Source organism: Eurosta solidaginis, chromosome 2 (assembly GCF_040869045.1).
Source record: "Eurosta solidaginis isolate ZX-2024a chromosome 2, ASM4086904v1, whole genome shotgun sequence".
Classification (NCBI taxonomy): Eukaryota; Metazoa; Arthropoda; class Insecta; order Diptera; family Tephritidae; genus Eurosta; species Eurosta solidaginis.
In genome coordinates this window covers 308,054,397-308,073,510 of record NC_090320.1, presented here as the reverse complement: position 1 = coordinate 308,073,510, position 19,114 = coordinate 308,054,397, and the positions used below count along the sequence as shown (strand labels likewise).

General features: G+C 35.1%; 1 protein-coding gene across 1 annotated transcript; it reads right to left on the bottom strand.

The window, feature by feature from the left end:
* Window positions 1-4,897: 4,897 nt before the first annotated feature.
* Window positions 4,898-5,505, bottom strand: LOC137242931 (uncharacterized). Its single transcript, XM_067770188.1, has 2 exons — window positions 5,298-5,505; window positions 4,898-5,230 (listed from the first exon to the last, which is right to left on the bottom strand). Exons 1-2 carry the CDS (start codon window positions 5,400-5,402, stop codon window positions 5,057-5,059), a joined length of 279 nt encoding a protein of 92 aa, XP_067626289.1. The 5' UTR covers window positions 5,403-5,505; the 3' UTR covers window positions 4,898-5,056.
* Between the last annotated feature and the right edge of the window lie 13,609 nt (window positions 5,506-19,114).

Sequence of the window (19,114 nt, the reverse complement as noted above, 5' to 3'; positions counted from 1 at the left end):
TTGGTATGCAGGTTCCTGAGCACTCATCTCAGATCGCTATTTAAAATGAACGATATCGGACTATAACCACGCCCACTTTTTCGATATCGAAAATTTCGAAAAACCGAAAAAGTGCAATAATTCATTACCAAAGACAGATAAAGCGATGAAACTTGGTAGGTGAGTTTAACTTATGACGCAGAATAGAAAATTAGTAAAATGTTGGACAATGGGCGTGGCACCGCCCACTTTTAAAAGAAGGTAATTTAAAACTTTTGCAAGCTGTAATTTGGCAGTCGTTGAAGATATCATGATGAAATTTGGCAGGAACATTACTCCTATTACTATGTGTACGCTTAAAAAAAATTAGCAAAATCGGAGAAGGGCCACGCCCACTTTTAAAAAAAAAATTTTTTAAAGTAAAATTTTAACAAAAAATTTAATATCTTTACAGTATATAAGTAAATAATGTCAACATTCAACTCCAGTAATGATATGGTGCAACAAAATACAAAAATAAAAGAAAATTTCAAAATGGGCATGGCTCCGCCCTTTTTCATTTAATTTGTCTAGGATACTTTTAATGCCATAAGTCGAACAAAAATTTACCCATCCTTTTGAAATTTGGTAGGGGCATAGATTTTATGACGGTAACTGTTTTCTGTGAAAATGGGCGAAATCGGTTGAAGCCACGCCCAGTTTTTATACACAGTTATCCGTCTGTCCTTCCGCATGGCCGTTAACACGATAACTTGAGCAAAAATCGTCATATCTTTACTGAACTTAGTTCACGTACTTATCTGAACTCACTTTATCTTGGTATAAAAAATGAACGAAATCACACTATGACCACGCCCACTTTTTCTATATCGAATATTACGAAAAATGAAAAAAATGCCATAATTCTATACCAAGTACGAAAAAAGGGATGAAACATGGTAATTGGATTGGTTTATTGACGCGAAATATAACTTTAGAAAAAACTTTGTAAAATGGATGTGACACCTACCATATTAAGTAGAAGAAAATGAAAGAGTTCTGCAGGGCGAAATAAAAAACCCTTGAAATCTTGGCAGGTATTGCATATATAAATAAATTAGCGGTATCCAACAGATGATGTTATGGGTCACCCTGGTCCACATTTTGGTCGATATCTGGAAAAGGCGACCACCTATACAACTACCACCACTCCCTTTTAAAACCCTCATTAATACCTTTAATTTGATACCAATATCGTACAAACACATTCTAGAGCCACCCCTGCTCCACCTTTATGGCGATATCTCGAAAAGGCGTCCACCTATAAAACTAAGCCCCACGCCCTTTTAAAATACTCATTAACACCTTTCATTTCATACCCATATCGTACTAACATATTCTAGAGTCACCCCTGGTCCACGTTTGTGGCGATATTTCGAAACGGCGTCCACCTGTAGAACTAAGGCCCACTCCCTTTTAAAATACTCATTAGCACCTTGCGTTTGATACCCATATTGTACAAACGCATTCTAGAGTCACCCCTGGTCCACCTTTATGGCGATATTTCGAAACGGCGTCCACCTGTGGAACTAAGGCCCACTCCCTTTTAAAATACTCATTAACACCTCGCGTTTGATACCCATATTGTACAAACGCATTCTAGAGTCACCCCTGGTCCACCTTTATGGCAATATCTCGAAACGGCGTCCACCTGTAGAACTAAGGCCCACTCCCTTTTAAAATACTCATTAACACCTTGCGTTTTATACCCATATTGTACAAACGCATTCTAGAGTCACCCCTGGTCCACCTGTATGGCGATATCTCGAAAAGGCGACCACCTATAGAACGAAGGCCCACTCCATTTTAAAAATACTCATTAACACCTTTCATTTGATACCCACATCGTACAAACAAAGTCTATAGTCACCCCTGGTCCACCTTTATTGCGATACCTCGAAAAGGCGTCCACCTATAGAACTAAGGCCCACTCCCTTTTAAAATAATCATTAACACCTTTCGTTTGATACCCATATTGTACAAACGTATTCTAGAGTCACCCCTGGTCCACCTTTATGGCGATATCTCGAAAAGGCGACCACCTACACAACTACCACCACTCCCTTTTAAAACCCTCATTAATACCCATATCGTACAAACACATTCTAGAGTCACCCCTGGTCCACCTTTATGGCGATATTTCGAAACGGCGTCCACCTATAGAACTAAGGCCCACTCCCTTTTAAAATAATCATTAACACCTTTCGTTTGATACCCATATTGTACAAACATATTCTAGAGTCACCCCTGGTCCACCTTTATGCCGATATTTCGAAACGGCGTCCACCTATAGAACTAAGGCCCACTCCCTTTTAAAATAATCATTAACACCTTTCGTTTGATACCCATATTGTACAAACGTATTCTAGAGTCACCCCTGGTCCACCTTTATGGCGATATCTCGAAAAGGCGTCCACCTATAGAACTAAGCCCCACGCCCTTTTAAAATACCCATTAACACCTTTCATTTCATACCCATATCGTACTAACATATTCTAGAGTCACCCCTGGTCCACGTTTGTGGCGATATTTCGAAACGGCGTCCACCTGTAGAACTAAGGCCCACTCCCTTTTAAAATAATCATTAACACCTTTCGTTTGATACCCATATTGTACAAACGTATTCTAGAGTCACCCCTGGTCCACCTTTATGCCGATATTTCGAAACGGCGTCCACCTATAGAACTAAGGCCCACTCCCTTTTAAAATACTCATTAACACCTTGCGTTTGATACCCATATTGTACAAACGCATTCTAGAGTCACCCCTGGTCCACCTTTATGGCGATATTTCGAAACGGCGTCCACCTATAGAACTAAGGCCCACTCCCTTTTAAAATAATCATTAACACCTTTCGTTTGATACCCATATTGTACAAACGTATTCTAGAGTCACCCCTGGTCCACCTTTATGCCGATATCTCGAAAAGGCGACCACCTACACAACTACCAACACTCCCTTTTAAAACACTCATCAATACCTTTAATTTGATACCCATATCGTACAAACAAATTCTAGGGTCACTCCTGGTCCACCTTTATGGAGATATCTCGAAACGGCGTCCACCTATGGAACTAAGGATTACTCCCTTTTAAAATACTCATTAACACCTTTTATTTGATATACATGTTATACAAACACATTCCAGGGTTTCCCTCGGTTCATTTTCCTACATGGTGATTTTCCCTTATGTTGTCACCATTGCTCTCAACTGAGTATGTAATGTTCGCTTACACCCGAACTTAACCTTCCTTACTTGTTTATCAGAAATTTAAGGTCATTATAGAGAAGTATAAAAGTTTCATCGTTTACAATGCATTTTATGCAAACAAATAATTTTTGAAATTTTTTGAAATGTCTGACTTATGTATTTAACAAGCGATATGACATGCGATGACGTTGTTTAACCACTCTGAAAATTGGCCTACCGTTTAATCTTCTCGTGAATTATCCTTAAAAGAGCCTTTCTCTCTACAAGCTACAAGTCACTATATTTGGTGAATTGCGGAAAGCCAAGAGCCACATAAACACACTAAATATTAAATTGGCAAATTTCTCTAGTGTCACAAATGGCCAATGCAGCCGAAAGCTCGGAATGCTTTTGTGGAACGAATGTTCGCTCGCGAAGCTTTGAGAAAAAATTATGTGAAATGGGAGCTTTCTAATCAATTATCACTGTTATCAGTCGTATTCCCCAACAAGAGATTAAAGAAATGGAATATACATACATACATACAAAGGTTGTTCGTTTCTTTTCTGACGCCAATTCAAATAAAAAATTGCAATCAATGGAGTGTAGTGAATTTTAAGATTTTTGTATCTATAAATAAAATATATAAAATTTCTAAAAAATACTCTTGGAAGCACAAGTCTTAAGTCTGTGGTCTTTCTTTAATGACCAAGTTAATAAAACAAAACACTAACAAAAGTTATATACCTAATTAATTTGAAAACACCAAAAAAAAAACAAGAAACAATAAAATGTTTAACCAATTTTTTTATTGTATAACTTTTTTTAGAAAATTCATCAAAAACGATTCAAAATTTGTCTCAAGTCGAAAATTTGCTCACCAAGTTATTAATATATATATTTCAGAAATTATTCAAAATTCGTACCCGATTGGCTGGAAGAAAAAAGTTGGAAATCTTCATCGACAAGCACAAACAATAACAAAATCTTAGCGAAATCGTTGATGCTAAATCCAAAGTTTAGTTGGCATGAAAACCCCTATGTGTACATGTGTACATATATAAATTATGGTACGCCCCATCTATAAGGGAGTAAGTACAACTTAGGACCTGTGTGCCTCAATTTACATTTCCCTCCAAACAAAATATTGGGGAATGAATCGATCTAATTTATTACTTTCGTAATACAGGTAAATACTGGCAAATAAGAGCTACATTACGCTTAGTAGAAGTACAAAAATTTAGTGCACTGTACTTTCAGTCATGCCCCAGCGCGAATCCCGTGATGATTTCCGAAAACCAGGGATCACAGTACATATTTACATCACACGTTCTATTGTAAATTGATTCAAATCAACATTTATGATCTACAAAGATAGCGAACTGGCGAGGTTATGCTGAAATTTATAGAATACACAAAAAGACCACAATAGCAGGATCATACATCCCATTGAATCTAATTTTTATGCTGAAATTTATAGAATACACAAAAAGACCACAATAGCAGGATCATACATCCCTTTGAATGTAATTTTTAAAATGGAACTCTTGTTTTCTCAAAAATATTTAACTTTGAATTACATCTGTTTATAATAAAACTTGCGACATTTATTAATTTTACAATAAACCAACATTTCTTTTTTCCATGTATTATTTATTGAGTTAACTGAAAGACACGATTAATTATGTAATACACGAAAACAAATTTTAAACAATTAAAATGGAAACATTCCGGTTAAATCAAAGTGTTTCGAGTTAAATGAAAAACGAAATGCCAAGATTTTGAATAATTTATTTTTGTGTGAAACGGATAAGCTTGGAAAGGGATTGTAATTCTTCAGTTCATCCTTTAGCTTAGCTTTTTTGGTTTAACTTTCCGTTTGGCTAACCAAGACGTGTAATCGTTTTTGATTTTCTTCGCTTTTGATTTGCGCAAGCGCGCACTTATGTAATCATCGCGCTCACGCAGCCAAATACGTGCATACTCCCACCCTATAAGCCAGTTCATTGGAATGGGGCAGGGCTAAAAATTTTAAAATTAAGTCTTTTGAGATTAATACACTCGTACATTCCACAATATTAAAACTTACATCATTATCATATGAGGGTACAAATTTTTTCTGTCTTATATAAACATGCGACTGCAGATTGTCCCGCGGCCTTACTATGAACGCTTTCGACCATTCCGCTTTCATTTTTAGCTTACTTTACTTTATGTTTAAAAATGCTTAAATCTAACATAAAAATAAATATATTACACTATTTAATTTTGAAACAAATAAAATTTTATTTTTGAAATTCCAGACATGACTTAAAAGTCCGTGTTGGAATTATTTACATAAAAAATTCCTATAATATGCTCCATGGTTCAACTATATGGTTGGCTCATCTCCACAGCAACAACATTTCTTTGTTTAGACTGTCTGTGTGTTGGTATTGGGCGAATGAAATGGAGAGAAAACATAAAACTTCGCAATTCTTCTGTGTTGTGGGAATATAATTCGCTAAATTAGCTGCATTTACTAAAAGAATAACTTAAATTGATGTGAAACTAATTTTTTATCAAAGTGACCACTACGGAAGTAAATAATTGTCAATGTGTTGGTTACATTTTGCGCATGCCATCTCCTTTTGTCAATCCCTATACCAGTGAAATGAAAAAACTAAAATCAGCTGATGAAATGAGCCAACCATATAATTGAGCTTATGATATGCTCCCAGTGGTTTGAGAAAAAAAAAATTAAGCATGCAGAGAGTAGTGGGTGTTTTAACGGATTGCAAAGTTTTTTGGGTCTGATAAACGCCCGCAAGTTGCCAGTAAAGCTGATTTGCAAAAGAGCTAAGTTAAATCTTTATTAAATCCCTTCCTATCCTACAATTTATACCACGGCTCAAGTATATGGTTGGCTCATCTCATCAACTGATATTTTTTTTTTTCATTTCACTGACATAGGGATTGTCAAAAGAAGATGGCAAACGCAAAATATTACCTATGTTTGCTCTCCATTACATTCGCCTAACACCAACATGCAGATTTTGACAATCTGAAAAAAGGTATGTTGTTGCTGTAGAGATAGCCAACCATATAGTTGAACCATGATTCATATTGTAACGAATATAGGGAACTTCCGCTTATTTGCAACCTTCTAGTAACGTTCATATCGCTAAACTGGTGAATAAATAACTCCAATATTCATTAATGCAAAATGGTCTTTATTAGACTACTTTGAAAATACTTCAAAGTTTCTTCTTCTAGAATTTACTGCTTAGTTACCAGCTATAATTTAGCTATAAACTACAGATGCACGTTTATAGCCTCTCGCATAGCCATATGTGCGTGTATATGTGAGTAATAATTCCACCGATGATTGCATACTTTTGTGAGTATCTCAGATATATGCATGTGTTTGTGCGCATCTCTCCGCTGCTTGTATGTACATAAGTGTAAACATAATGATTGATTTGTTTACGTACTTAGAAGTGACTGCTTAGTATCGGCTTAGAGATGATAATAAGTGTTGCTAATATCCGTCACAATATGTCATGTAATTTTTTGATAAGAAAATATTGTAAGTTATGTGCAGTTTTTAAATGAATGACAGAGGTTTTTTGAAGATTTTGAAGTTAGGACTTACATTGCAAAATTTGCTTTGTAAGTACAATAACAAAATATAGCAAAAGGGAATACTCAGATATTTCTTTGCTTTTTGAAAATGTATGTGTCTAATTCCAGAATGTAAAATATTTGTATGGCTGAAAAGCTTCACAAAATTTGAAACTCTGCTAGTGGCCCCACTTTATAGTTTTTTCAATACGAAAAAATAAAACTTCAAATAAAACTATAGTAGAGACAGTGCAGGTTAAAATATGAGATTTAATAAATCTTCACAGTTAAAGCTCTAGGTGAGATGTAAATAAAAGCCGGCTGCTTGCAAACGGCGTCAACGACACGCATTGTGTTGTGTTATGTGTGTATATGTGTTAAGAAGCGACCACGATCTTACTCGGACGGACGTTAACCAAAACGCCAAAACGTTTAGTTGCATTCGTTGAGGTTGCTGCGCAAAGGCAGTTTGCGCAAGACGCGCCAGAAGTCTGAATGTTGTCATTGCCTCAATATTCTATTATTTTTATAGAGTATATAATACTATAGTATAATACCATATCATTCGTGATTATTCTTACATTTCCTCTAAAATATTCAACTTCACTGCAGCCGGTGCATGTCATACAAACAGGGCCCGTATTACGTGTTACGATCAGTGACTCAATTTTGACTCAAGCAATAACTATACAACTGTCAAACTTTTTTTTGGTTGTACAGGTATAAAGGAATCGAGATAGATATAGACTTCCATATATCAAAATCATCAGTATTGAAAAAAATGCACGTTACACTTATTACTATATGTGTGCTAAATAAAAATTAGCAAAATCGGATGACGAACACGCCCACTTTAAAAAAAAAATTTTTTTAAGTCAAATTTTAACAAAAAATTTAATATCTTTACAGTATATAAGTAAATTATGTCAACGTTCAACTCCAGTAATGATATGGTACAACAATATACAAAAATAAACGAAAATTTCAAAATGGGCGTGGCTCTGCGCTTTTTCATTTAATTTGTCTAGAATAATTTTAATGCCATAAGTCGAACAAAAATTTACCAATCCTTGTGAAATTTGGTAGGGGCATAGATTCTATGACGGTAACTGTTCTCTGTGAAAATGGGCGAAATAGGTTGAAGCCACGCCCAGTTTTTATACACAGTCGACCGTTAACACGATAACTTGAGCAAAATTCGATATATTTTTACTAAACTTAGTTCACAAACTTGTCTGATCTTGGTATAAAAAATAGCTGAAATCTGACTATGACCACGCCCACTTTTTCGATATCGAAAATTTCGAAAATTGAAAAAAATTCCATAATTCTATACCAAATACGAAAAAAGGGATGAAACATTGTAATTGGATTGGTTTATTGACGCAAAATATAACTTTAGAAAAAACTTTGTAAAATGGGTGTGACACCTACCATATTAAGTATAAGAAAATGAAAAAGTTTAGCAGGGCGAAATCAAAAGCCCTTGGAATCTTGGCAGGAATACTCTTCGTGGTATGACATATATAAATAAATTAGCGGTACCCGACAGATGATGTTCTGGTCCACATTTTGGTCGATATCTCGAAAACGTCTTCACATATACAACTACCACCACTCCCTTTTAAAGCCCTCATTAATAACTTTAATTTGATACCCATATCGTACAAACACAGTCTAGAGTCACCCCTGGTCCACCTTTATGGCGATATCTCGAAAAGGCGTCCACCTATAGAACTAAAGATCACTCCTTTTTAAAATACTCTTTAATACCTTCCATGTGATACCCATGTCATACAAACACATTCCAGGGTTACCCTAGGTTCATTTTCCTACATGGTGATTTTCCCTTATTTTGTCTCCAAAGCTCTCAGCTGAGTATGTAATGTTTGGTTACACCCGAACTTAGCCTTCCTTACTTGTTAAATTCTAACTTTCATATTTGACAAGATATTTTTAAAGTTGCCATATGCATACATTATTCGAGATTTAATTTATTTTGCAAGATTTAACGTTAAATCGTTTCAGATGCCTAAATCTCGAATAAAGCTCTAAGTGGAGCTATGGGGTTTCTAAATCTCGAAACGCAGAAAAAAAATTGATGCTTATAGCATATCTCAACTTAGAGGTTTGTTTGAGATTTAGGCATCTGAATGGATTTAACGCTAAACCTTGCAAGTTTTATCATAAAAAATTAATTCTTGAAACGAACAACATTTATGTTAAATCTTCAATCATTTGCTCAATCAGTACAATATTTCTGGTATTGCAACCTAAAATTCATATGTCATGTAATTTTTTGAGCGGCAAAATATTTTTTTGGCGTCCATGATTTAAGATCATGATACGCTTCTCTAAAATTCATCTCCGGATCTTGTAATCTGAGCTGCACACGATGACTCCTTCTTAGGATTTCATACCAGAAATGAACTAATGTTATGAAACTAAAATTTAGTATATTTTTCAACAAAATTGTAGCTTCGCTTCTGGTGTCACTTGTGGTGCTAGTGTCCTCTGCTAGTTCTATAGCCCATTGGCGATAACTCTAACCGCTTGTAGTCTGGCGCTCGATAGTGTTTCAGATTCACGTTTCACAGTTTTTGTTAAAGCATTTTTTAATAAATTCCATCGTGACGTTGGACGTCAGAAAAAAAGATATATGCTTTCAATTATTCCCCAACCTGGCGCAAGTGTTCCGAATATATGCATGCATTTTATAGTTTAGAACATTTTTCCAGAAATCAGTTATAATAAAAATACAAATTGTCCAGGAAGTTATGCTTTGGGGAAAATTTGGCGCCCCCTGTGAGTGGCGCCCTGGGAAATGTATGTATGTGTTTAGTTCGCAAAATATAAAATTGTTTTGTATCTGCAAAACTGTAATACTAGGTACAAACACACACCAAATTGGCAATTTATACCATTTGGGCAATTTATTACGCAATTTATCATATAATAAATTGTAATAACAAATTGCCAATTTAAAAAAATTCCGTAATAAATTGTTTCAAACTGCAAATGCAACCTTGTAAAGTGTGTTTATTGAGTAGATTTAGACGTCAGTTGCGCATGGCTCAACTAAATGGTTGGCTCATCTCATCAGCTGATATTATTTTTTTCATTCCACTGGAGTAGGAATTGTCAAAAGAGGATGGCATACTCAAAATGAAACCAAAACATTGAATACATTTTCTTACAAAACACAAAAATTTCAAAATTTTATGTTTTCCATTCCATCCCATTCACCAAATTCCAACACGCACATTTTGACATTCTGAACAAAGGTATGTTGTTGCTGTAGAGATGAGCCCACCGGCTATCAAACTACTATTGTGTAAGCTAAATTGAGTTGTACGTACACCACTCAATTTAAATTGAAATTGCCTCAATTTATTTTCCTGTTTGAACATAGTATAACTGTACGCACTTTTTTTGTTCAGCTTTATTTCATGAGAAAAATACTTACGAGGTATAACCGTTCTCTCTTCTGGTCGGCCATTATTATTATCCGCAATATAAAATTTAAAAGTCAATCCCAGAACCATTGTGAATTCATACAAGTAGCGAATGTTTGAAAAAAAAAAACGTTCTCAATAGTAAACAGCTTAGATCACCTGTTAAATTGCTGTTCGATTTCTTAGATAATTTACTCAATATTGTTTTTCAAACATTTTTTTACTTATATTGAATTATTGACATATTTTAAAATGTTTGCTTAATTGACAGCTCATACTTTCTCTATTAAATAGATTTTAGAAATTAATATTAAAACGTTGACAGATTTTCTGCAGATATATTTAAAAGAAAAATTTGTTTCAAACACAAATGGCCTTTCAAAAATATTTTTTTTTTAATATTTTTAGGTTACGACCTTTCTATTGGGATATGTTTATGGATAATTTTCATATATATCGTTAGCTTAATGTGAAAATGTGCTAAGTCACTTTTTTTGAAAATTTTTTATTTCAATGCAGTTTTAAAACTGAATTCAAAATACATCGATCACAAAAAAAAATATTTAAATTTTTCATTTTTACGTGCTGTGGGAAATGATGTGTAAATGTGCTAAGTCAACCTGTCAATAATATCAATCTGAATTACTAGTCATTTCTTTGTGCGCGCATTTTATTTATTTATTTAATTCATTCAGTCTAAAAGTACATGCTTTGTTGTTGTTGTTGTATTAACGATAAAGACACCGTCGAAGGCTTTGGGGAGTGTTACCAATGTTGATGGCCCTTTGCCGGATATAGATCCGGTACGTTCCATTAACAAAGCACTATTAAGGTACTACTAGCTCGATCATCTCGGGAACGATTTATATGACCACATTAAACCTTCTAGGCCATCCCGCCCTCCCCACCCCCTAGTTCCATGAGGAACTTGGGGTCGCCAGAACCTCGGCTGTCAATGAAACAGGATTCGCCACGGTTAGGTGAGTTGACAATTGGGTTGGAGAAGCTATATATTGTGCTGGCAACCCCTTGAAATTGGATTTACCCAATTGGGACCTGCCTTTGGTGTATGATAAATGCTTTGCGCTGACTATAATCTACTTCAATTCTTACATGTCGATAACTACATGCTTTCTTACAGACTAGTTAAAAATAGAAAACAATTCAAGCTTAAACTTATATAAGCTGTTATTAAAATTAATAACATTACTGAATCGATTTGCTAGATGTGTCGTCCTAGTTATAGGTTCATTCATAGCATAATTCGTTTTATGAGTTATTTCGATAAATAATCTATTATGGCGAAGATCACGCAGTGGAATATATGGAATGAACAAATTAGGTAAATCAGAGCAATTCGTGCTAAAGTTTATTACATTATAGGCAAGCGTGAGTGAGGTAAAAGTTCTTCTGTCATACAAAGTCTGAAGACCAAGCAATTTGTGCCTGCTGGTATATGATGGGAGGCTGTCTGGCCAGTGAAGCATACGTAAAGCAATTTTGTAAAAATGTGTGGAACTTTCTCAATATTATAGGAGTTAGATTCATAGAAAGGATTCCATATTATTGAGCAATATTCAATACCACTTCGGACCAAGGATATATAAAGTGCCTTCAATGTCATTGGGTCCTTAAAGTCACTGGTGTTACGTCTACTGAACCCAACCATTGCAACAAATTTTGAAACAACGAAATCAATGTGACTAGAAAAAGAGAGTTTGGAGTCAAAAATTACAACCAAGTCTTTACACTCTTGACAACGATTAAGAGATTTTAGTTTGTAGAAAAAGTATGTGGCACTTGTCTTTATGGAATAAGACACAACACAGCATTTGTTTGAATTTAAAAATAAGTTATTGTATGCGCACCATCCGGCAAAACAGTCCAGATCAGAACCGTTAGAAATAAAATAAATAAATAAATGTAAGGCGCGATAACCTCTGAAGAGATTTTAGGCCGAGCTTCTCTTTCAATTTACGTAGTGCTCCTTTGTTCTAATTTTTCCTACAAATTGGTGGGGCGGGACCGACTTGTTTTATGCCGACTCCGAACGGCGTCTGCGAGGCAGATAAGTTTTCACTGAGAGCTTTTCATTGCAGAAATACACTCGGAGTGCTTGGCAAACACTGCCGAGGGGCGACCCCGCTTAGAAAAATTGTCTTCTAATGGAAAAACCTTATTTCTAAAATTTTGATGTTGCTTTGCCCGTGGTGTGAACGCAGGGCATTCGGTGTGGTAGGCGGAGCACGCTACCATCACACCACGGTGGTCGCAAATAGTTAGAAATATTTTGACAAATAAATAGTATTATTTGTGAAATATATAGTTTTAGTGTTATATTTCAATCATTAAAGGGGAGGAGTGATGGGGAAACATATTGAGTAAAAAGTGCTAAGTCAGGAGAAAAAATTTGTTTTGAGTGAGGAAATTGTGCTAAGTCATAAAATAGCTGCTGGGTTAGCATACATGATTTTTATTTATCTTTTTCAAAGCTTCTATACTCAAAAGTATTGCAACTAAGGTATCCTCATTCACAGTTTTGAAAAAAAGGTTATTTCAAAAATTATTCAGTTTTTTTCGTCTCCTGTAAAATTCGTAAAAAGTGACTTAGCACATTTTCACATTAAGCTAACAATATATTATTTTTTATGCATATAACTCAGAGAAATCTGAGTTTTTTACTATTTTGTTGTGTGTTATTATATGGGGTATATACACATACATATTGCAATTCCGCTTATTTCAAATCTTCTACTAAGGTTCGAATCACTAAACCGTTGAATAAATAACTTCACTTTTCAATAATGCAAAATGGCCTTTATTAAAGTACAATAACACTACTATTGCTCGACAGATAGCGTACTTAATTCAAACTGATTGTAGCGCCTCTACTGTTGCTGCCTTTTATACTCTTTGATTTCCTCGATGCATCTTCTACGCGCTTCTGTTCTAGAATCTACTAGCTGGTTATCTGCTATAATTATAACTACAGATGTACGTGTATAGCTCTCATATGCGCGTGTGTTTGTGAGCGACACTTCCACAATTATAATTGCATATCTCAGATAAGATATCTGCATGTGTTTGTGCGTTGCTTCTCCGCTGTGTGTACGTACATATGTGTAGTTATAATGATTGAATTATTGATGTGAATACAGTCACTGCTTAGCATCGGCTTAGAGATGGCAGTACCCCTTAGTGTTGCTAATATTCGTAACAATATAATAAAATTCTAACAGGTCTATACATTGAAGATATTTTAGAAAAATTGATAAGACAGGTCCTTATGAACCCCTTGAATCAAAATCGACAGTATTTATGTTGGTCTGTATGTAAACTTACGAGAATATATAAAAATCTTATCCGTACCGCATTTTGGGTTTATTTAAATCTACACTGAAAGAAATGGTGCTAGTAAAATCAACAAATCGGTTCTGTTGTTCTTGACTTAACTGAGATTCGGTGAAATTGATCGAATTACGGTTTATTCGTTCGACCGAGTTCTTTGTCAAACGAACAAATTAGTTTAGTCATTTCAACAGAAGAGAAATTGTCGCTCTTAAGTTAACAAAATTCTGTAAAATTGACTGATTCCTGGTCAATCTAACTGATTTTTCTGTTAACACAACTGATCTCACTGGTCATTTCAACAGCGATCAACAGTCAATACATGAGCAAATTTCAAAGAGAATTTTACGCTGATTGCGCTCTCTACTTTGTATTTATGACGATGGTGCCACTTGTTTAAAAAAAAATACCAAAATAAGAAAACCACCAAATCGAAAAAACACACAAAATGGGAAAACAACAAAAAACTAGTTTTTCAGTTATCAATACAAAACGAAAAACCCTTTTTTGAATTTACTGTGCAAAAAATTATGAGATACCGGGACACCTATTTATCGGGTACAATTTTGCAACTTCTCCTCCAAGCGAAATGCAAAATTGCGCCCTCTTGTTGCAAAAGTTTTGTTTGAACGAACAGGATTTTTCCAAAGTTAGTAACATTTTGTTCAAGTTTTTACGAATTTTTACTCACGCGAACGAATTTAATAAGATAATAAAAAAAATCTTTTTTTAATGTTGATGTTTCCGACAACATAAAAGTTTGAGTTGTTTTGGAATCGCTTCAACTTACAGTGTTACGAAAATTAAACTTGCCGTATTACATGTAAAGTTACTCCAGTGGTGAATTACCTTCTAGCGATTTGATTCTTTACTTTTCTATAACTTACAAGTTATCTATTTAAAATGTTATGTCAAACATTTATACAAGTTTTATTCAAAACAATCAAGTGTGGCAACTACATGCGAGAGAAGAAATTGAGAATGAGCTGAGCTGCAACTTAGAGAATTGAGAATCAGTTTTGTGACTACTATTTTCATTTTTATTTGCAAAGCGAAGTTCAAAACTATAAAATAAATAAATTATAAAATATAAAATTTGGTGAAAATGCGTTTAATAAAACAAAATAACAAAGTATATAATGTTTAATGTGTGCCAGCATATTTGATGTAAACCCAATTGACGTCCGGTTAGTAAGTGCTACCGTGGTGTGAAGGTAGCGTGCTCCGCCTGCCACACCGTATGCCCTGGGTTCGCACCCTGGGCAAAGCAACATCAAAATTTTAGAAATAAGGTTTTTCAATTAAAAGAAAATTTTTCTAAGCGGGGTCGCCCCTCGGCAGTGTTTGGCAAGCGCTCCGAGTGTATTTCTGCCATGAAAAGCTGTCAGTGAAAACTTATCTGCCTTGCAGATGCCGTTCCGAGTCGGGACCATGTAGGTCCCGTCCGGCCAATTTGTAGGGAAAATCAAAAGGAGCACGACGCAAATTGGAAGAGAAGCTCGGCCTTATATCTCTTCGGAGGTTATCGCGCCTTATATTTATTTATTTATATGGCAAGGTACTTTCGTTGAAAGCTGTCGCAACAACTTTTTTTGTTCATTTGACTACTAAAACGGTCAATTACGAATCACCGATTTGTGCGCAGTTGATTCAACATCTTGTTGCGATGGATAAAAATTAACAGAAACTTCGGTTGAATTGACCCGTATTTCGGTTGATTTTACCAGTCTTTTTCTTTCAGTGCAAAAAATTGGAAGGACGGGATAGCTGATTTGTACTTTTTTATTTGACTTCCGCAGTACGATTTTGAAATTAGTCCATCGAATTTACAAAAACAAAGTACATGGAACTTGTATTTATGTTTGTAGGTATGTCATCATGCTGCATCTTGTATAGTTCTGCCATGATCAATTATTTCTTAGAAAAAACAGAGTTGCCGGTAGTAGAAACTTCTTAAGAGCTGTGTACTGCAAACAAAATTTAACACGAAATTTTTCTTAAACTTTTCTTGAGCGTCATTTTCGAGTTCATAGCAAAGCGGTGCCTCTAATCACGGTGCGTATAGTGACAATTTTTTAGTGGTCGTAATATAGCAGTTTCTTGTGGAATCCAAGCCTCAAATTAACACTTAAAATATTGAAATTTAAGGAGCTTCAAAACTGCATACCCAGAAAATGTTTAAAATTTCTTAGTGAAAATTTTAAAACTTTACTTAAAATCTTTACTTTTATTTTTCAGTTGCCTAACACTGCAAACTACGAAGAAACTTTCAGCAAATTCAAGGGGCTGTATAGCGCAACCCTTTCAGGTCACCAGCGCAATATATATCTTCTCCAAACCCAATTGTCAACCTCACTTATCCGTGGCTTATCCTGTTTTACTAACAGACGAGGCTCTGGCGACCCCATGCTCCTCATGGAACTTGATGATGGGGAGGGAGGGATGGCCTGAAGGTTTAAATTAGCCATATAAATCGTTCCCGAGATGGTCGGGTCAACACCTTAATGGTGCTGTGTTACCGGAGCGTACCGGATCTGTATCCGGCAAAGGATCATCGCATCGATAACACTCCCAAAGCCTTCGGGGAGTAACCTTATCTCTACAACAACAACAACAAGAAACTTTCAAATCTTGTTCCGGGTGGGTAAGTAATATACAGTTGTCCCGTGCATACGATCATGGGAAACACCTCTCACATATACTTCAAATTAATATAAACTGTGCTAACTGCTTGTTAGTTTTTGGGCGTAGGCATAGCTCGCTGAGACCCCAAATAAATGTTGTTACGCTTACCATAAAAGGAAGAAATAAATTGCTGCACTAAAGAAAAAATCTTACTTTGACCATCTGGTAGAGCTACTTACCAGTTCCACCTGGGATCTTAGATCTGGCGGATTTAAGCCAGACTTATTAAAATTCTCACAACTAATGCACATTTAGAAATTGTACCCTGCTTATGGTATGTATATATACATATGTGGTTACGTCATTGTATAGAAAAGTTCGAGCTATGTTCTTTACCTAAACTAATCACGGGTCAATTCAACCGAAATTTCTGTTAATTTTTATCCATCGCAACAAGATGTTTAATCAACTGCGTACAAATCGTTGATTCGTAATTGACCGTTTTAATAGTCAAATGAACAAAAAAAGTGGTTGCGACAGCTTTGAACGAAACCTTGCCATATAAATAAATAAATGTAAGACGCGATAAACTCCGAAGAGATATAACGCCGAGCTTCTCTTCCATCACACCACGGTGGCACTTACTACCGAACGTCAATTGGGCTTACATCAAATATGCTGGCACACATTAAACATTATACACTTTATTATTTTGTTTTTTAAACGCATTTTCACCAAATTTTATATTTTCTAATTTATTTATTTTATAGTTTTGAACTTCGCTTTGCAAATAGAAATGAAAATAGTAGTCACGAAACTGATTCTCAATTCTTTCAGTTGCAGCTCATTCTCAATTTCTTCTCTCGCATGTAGTTGCCACACTTGATTGTTTCGAACAAACTTTGTATAAATGTTTGACATAACAAAGTAAAGAATCAAATCGCTAGAAGGTAATTCACCACTGGAGTAACTTTACATGTAATACGGCAAGTTTAATTTTCGTAACACTTTAAGTTAAAATGATTTCAAAACAGCTCAAACTTTTATGTTGTCGGAAACATCAACATTAAAAAGGATGTTTTTATTATCTTATTAAATTCCTTCGCGTGAGTAAAAATTCGTAAAAACTTGAACAAAATGTTACTAACTTTGGAAAATCCTGTTCGAACAAACAAAAATTTTGCAACAAGAGGGCGCAATTTTGCATTTCGCTTGGAGGACAAGTTGCAAAATTGTACCCAATAAATAGGTGTCCCGGTATCTCATAATTTTTTGCACAGTAAATTCAAAAAAGGGGTTTTCGTTTTGTATTGATAACTGAAAGACTAGTTTTTTGTTGTTTTCCCATTTTGTGTGTTTTTTCAATTTGGTGGTTTTCTTATTTTGGTATTTTTTTTTTAAACAAGTGGCACCATCGTCATAAATACAAAGTAGAGAGCGCGATAAGCGTAAAATTCTCTTTGAAATTTGCTCATGTATTGACTGTTGATCGCTGTTGAAATGACCAGTGAGATCAGTTGTGTTAACAGAAAAATCAGTTAGATTGACCAGGAATCAGTCAATTTTACAGAATTTTGTTAACTTAAGAGCGCCAATTTCTCTTCTGTTGAAATGACTGAACTAATCAATTTCACTGAATGTCCGTTTAGTCAAGAACAACAGAACCGATTTGTTGATTTTACTAGCACCATTTCTTTCAGTGTGGTTACGCCATGTAATTGATTGTGCATTGTTTCTTAAATTAAAATTAAATATTCTATGTGTATTGTACATCAAACACTATGTGTATTGTACACCAAAAAACGTAAAAATTTCTTGGCTAGTCTATTTCCATGCAAAAGAGATAAGACAAACATTTAAAAATGTGTAAATAATGCAATATACCAGTCGTCTACAAAAATTTTTGCAAAACACTATTAAAAAAATGATTCAAGTAATTGAACAATTGATTCAAGAGGTGATCGAGGCCATTATGGACCAAACAAGTCTGATATCTTATCCGTAAACTGCCTGACATGATGTCTCGTTTTGACAGGATGTTCAATATGGCCACACATACGGCTATCTTCAACGGGTGATATGAGGAGATGCAGGCTGATGAGACCAAGATAGTTACTTTAAAAATCAGGTGATCGGTTTTATTTGTAATACTGACGTCTACGCGGAAGATACTACACTTGTCTTATCCACAATGATCTGTGCTTTTTACTATTGTAAATGTTTTTTTTTAAACATTCGCAATGAGCACAACTCAGAGCAAGAAAATTGGTCATTAAAAACATGAACATGAAATATTTTAACCCGATATAAGCTAGATTAGCTCAATAAACCAAACTATTATTCGCCGCTTTTGAAAATGATATTGAGAAACAAGTAACGAAGGCTAAGTTCGGGTGTAACCGAATATTACATACTCAGCTGAGAGCTTCGGAGACAAAATAAGGAAAAATCACAATGAAGGAAAATGAACCTAGGGTAACCCTGGAATGTGTGTGTACGATATGGGTATGAAATGAAAGATGTTGATGAGTATTTTAAAAGGGAGTGGACCTTAGTTCTATAGGTGAACGCCTTTTCCAGATATCGCCATAAGGGTGGACCAGGGGTCACTCTATAATGTGTTTGTACGTTATGGGTATCAAATTAAATTTATTAATGAGGGCTTTAAAAGGGAGTGGTGGTAGTTGTATATGTGAAGACGTTTTCGAGATATCGACCAAAATGTGGACCAGGGTGACCCAGAACATCATCTGTCGGGTACCGCTAATTTATTTATATATGTCATACCACGAACAGTATTCCTGCCAAGATTCCAAGGGCTTTTGATTTCGCCCTACAGAACCTTTTCATTTTCTTCTACTTAATATGGTAGGTG

Coding starts and splice junctions, on each gene's coding strand:
- LOC137242931 (XM_067770188.1), bottom strand. CDS start 5,402: ATGAAAGCGGAATGGTCGAAAGCGTTCATAGTAAGGCCGCGGGACAAT. Junction 5,231..5,297: donor TACCCTCATATGATAATGAT/GTAAGTTTTAAT, acceptor TAAAATTTTTAG/CCCTGCCCCATTCCAATGAA.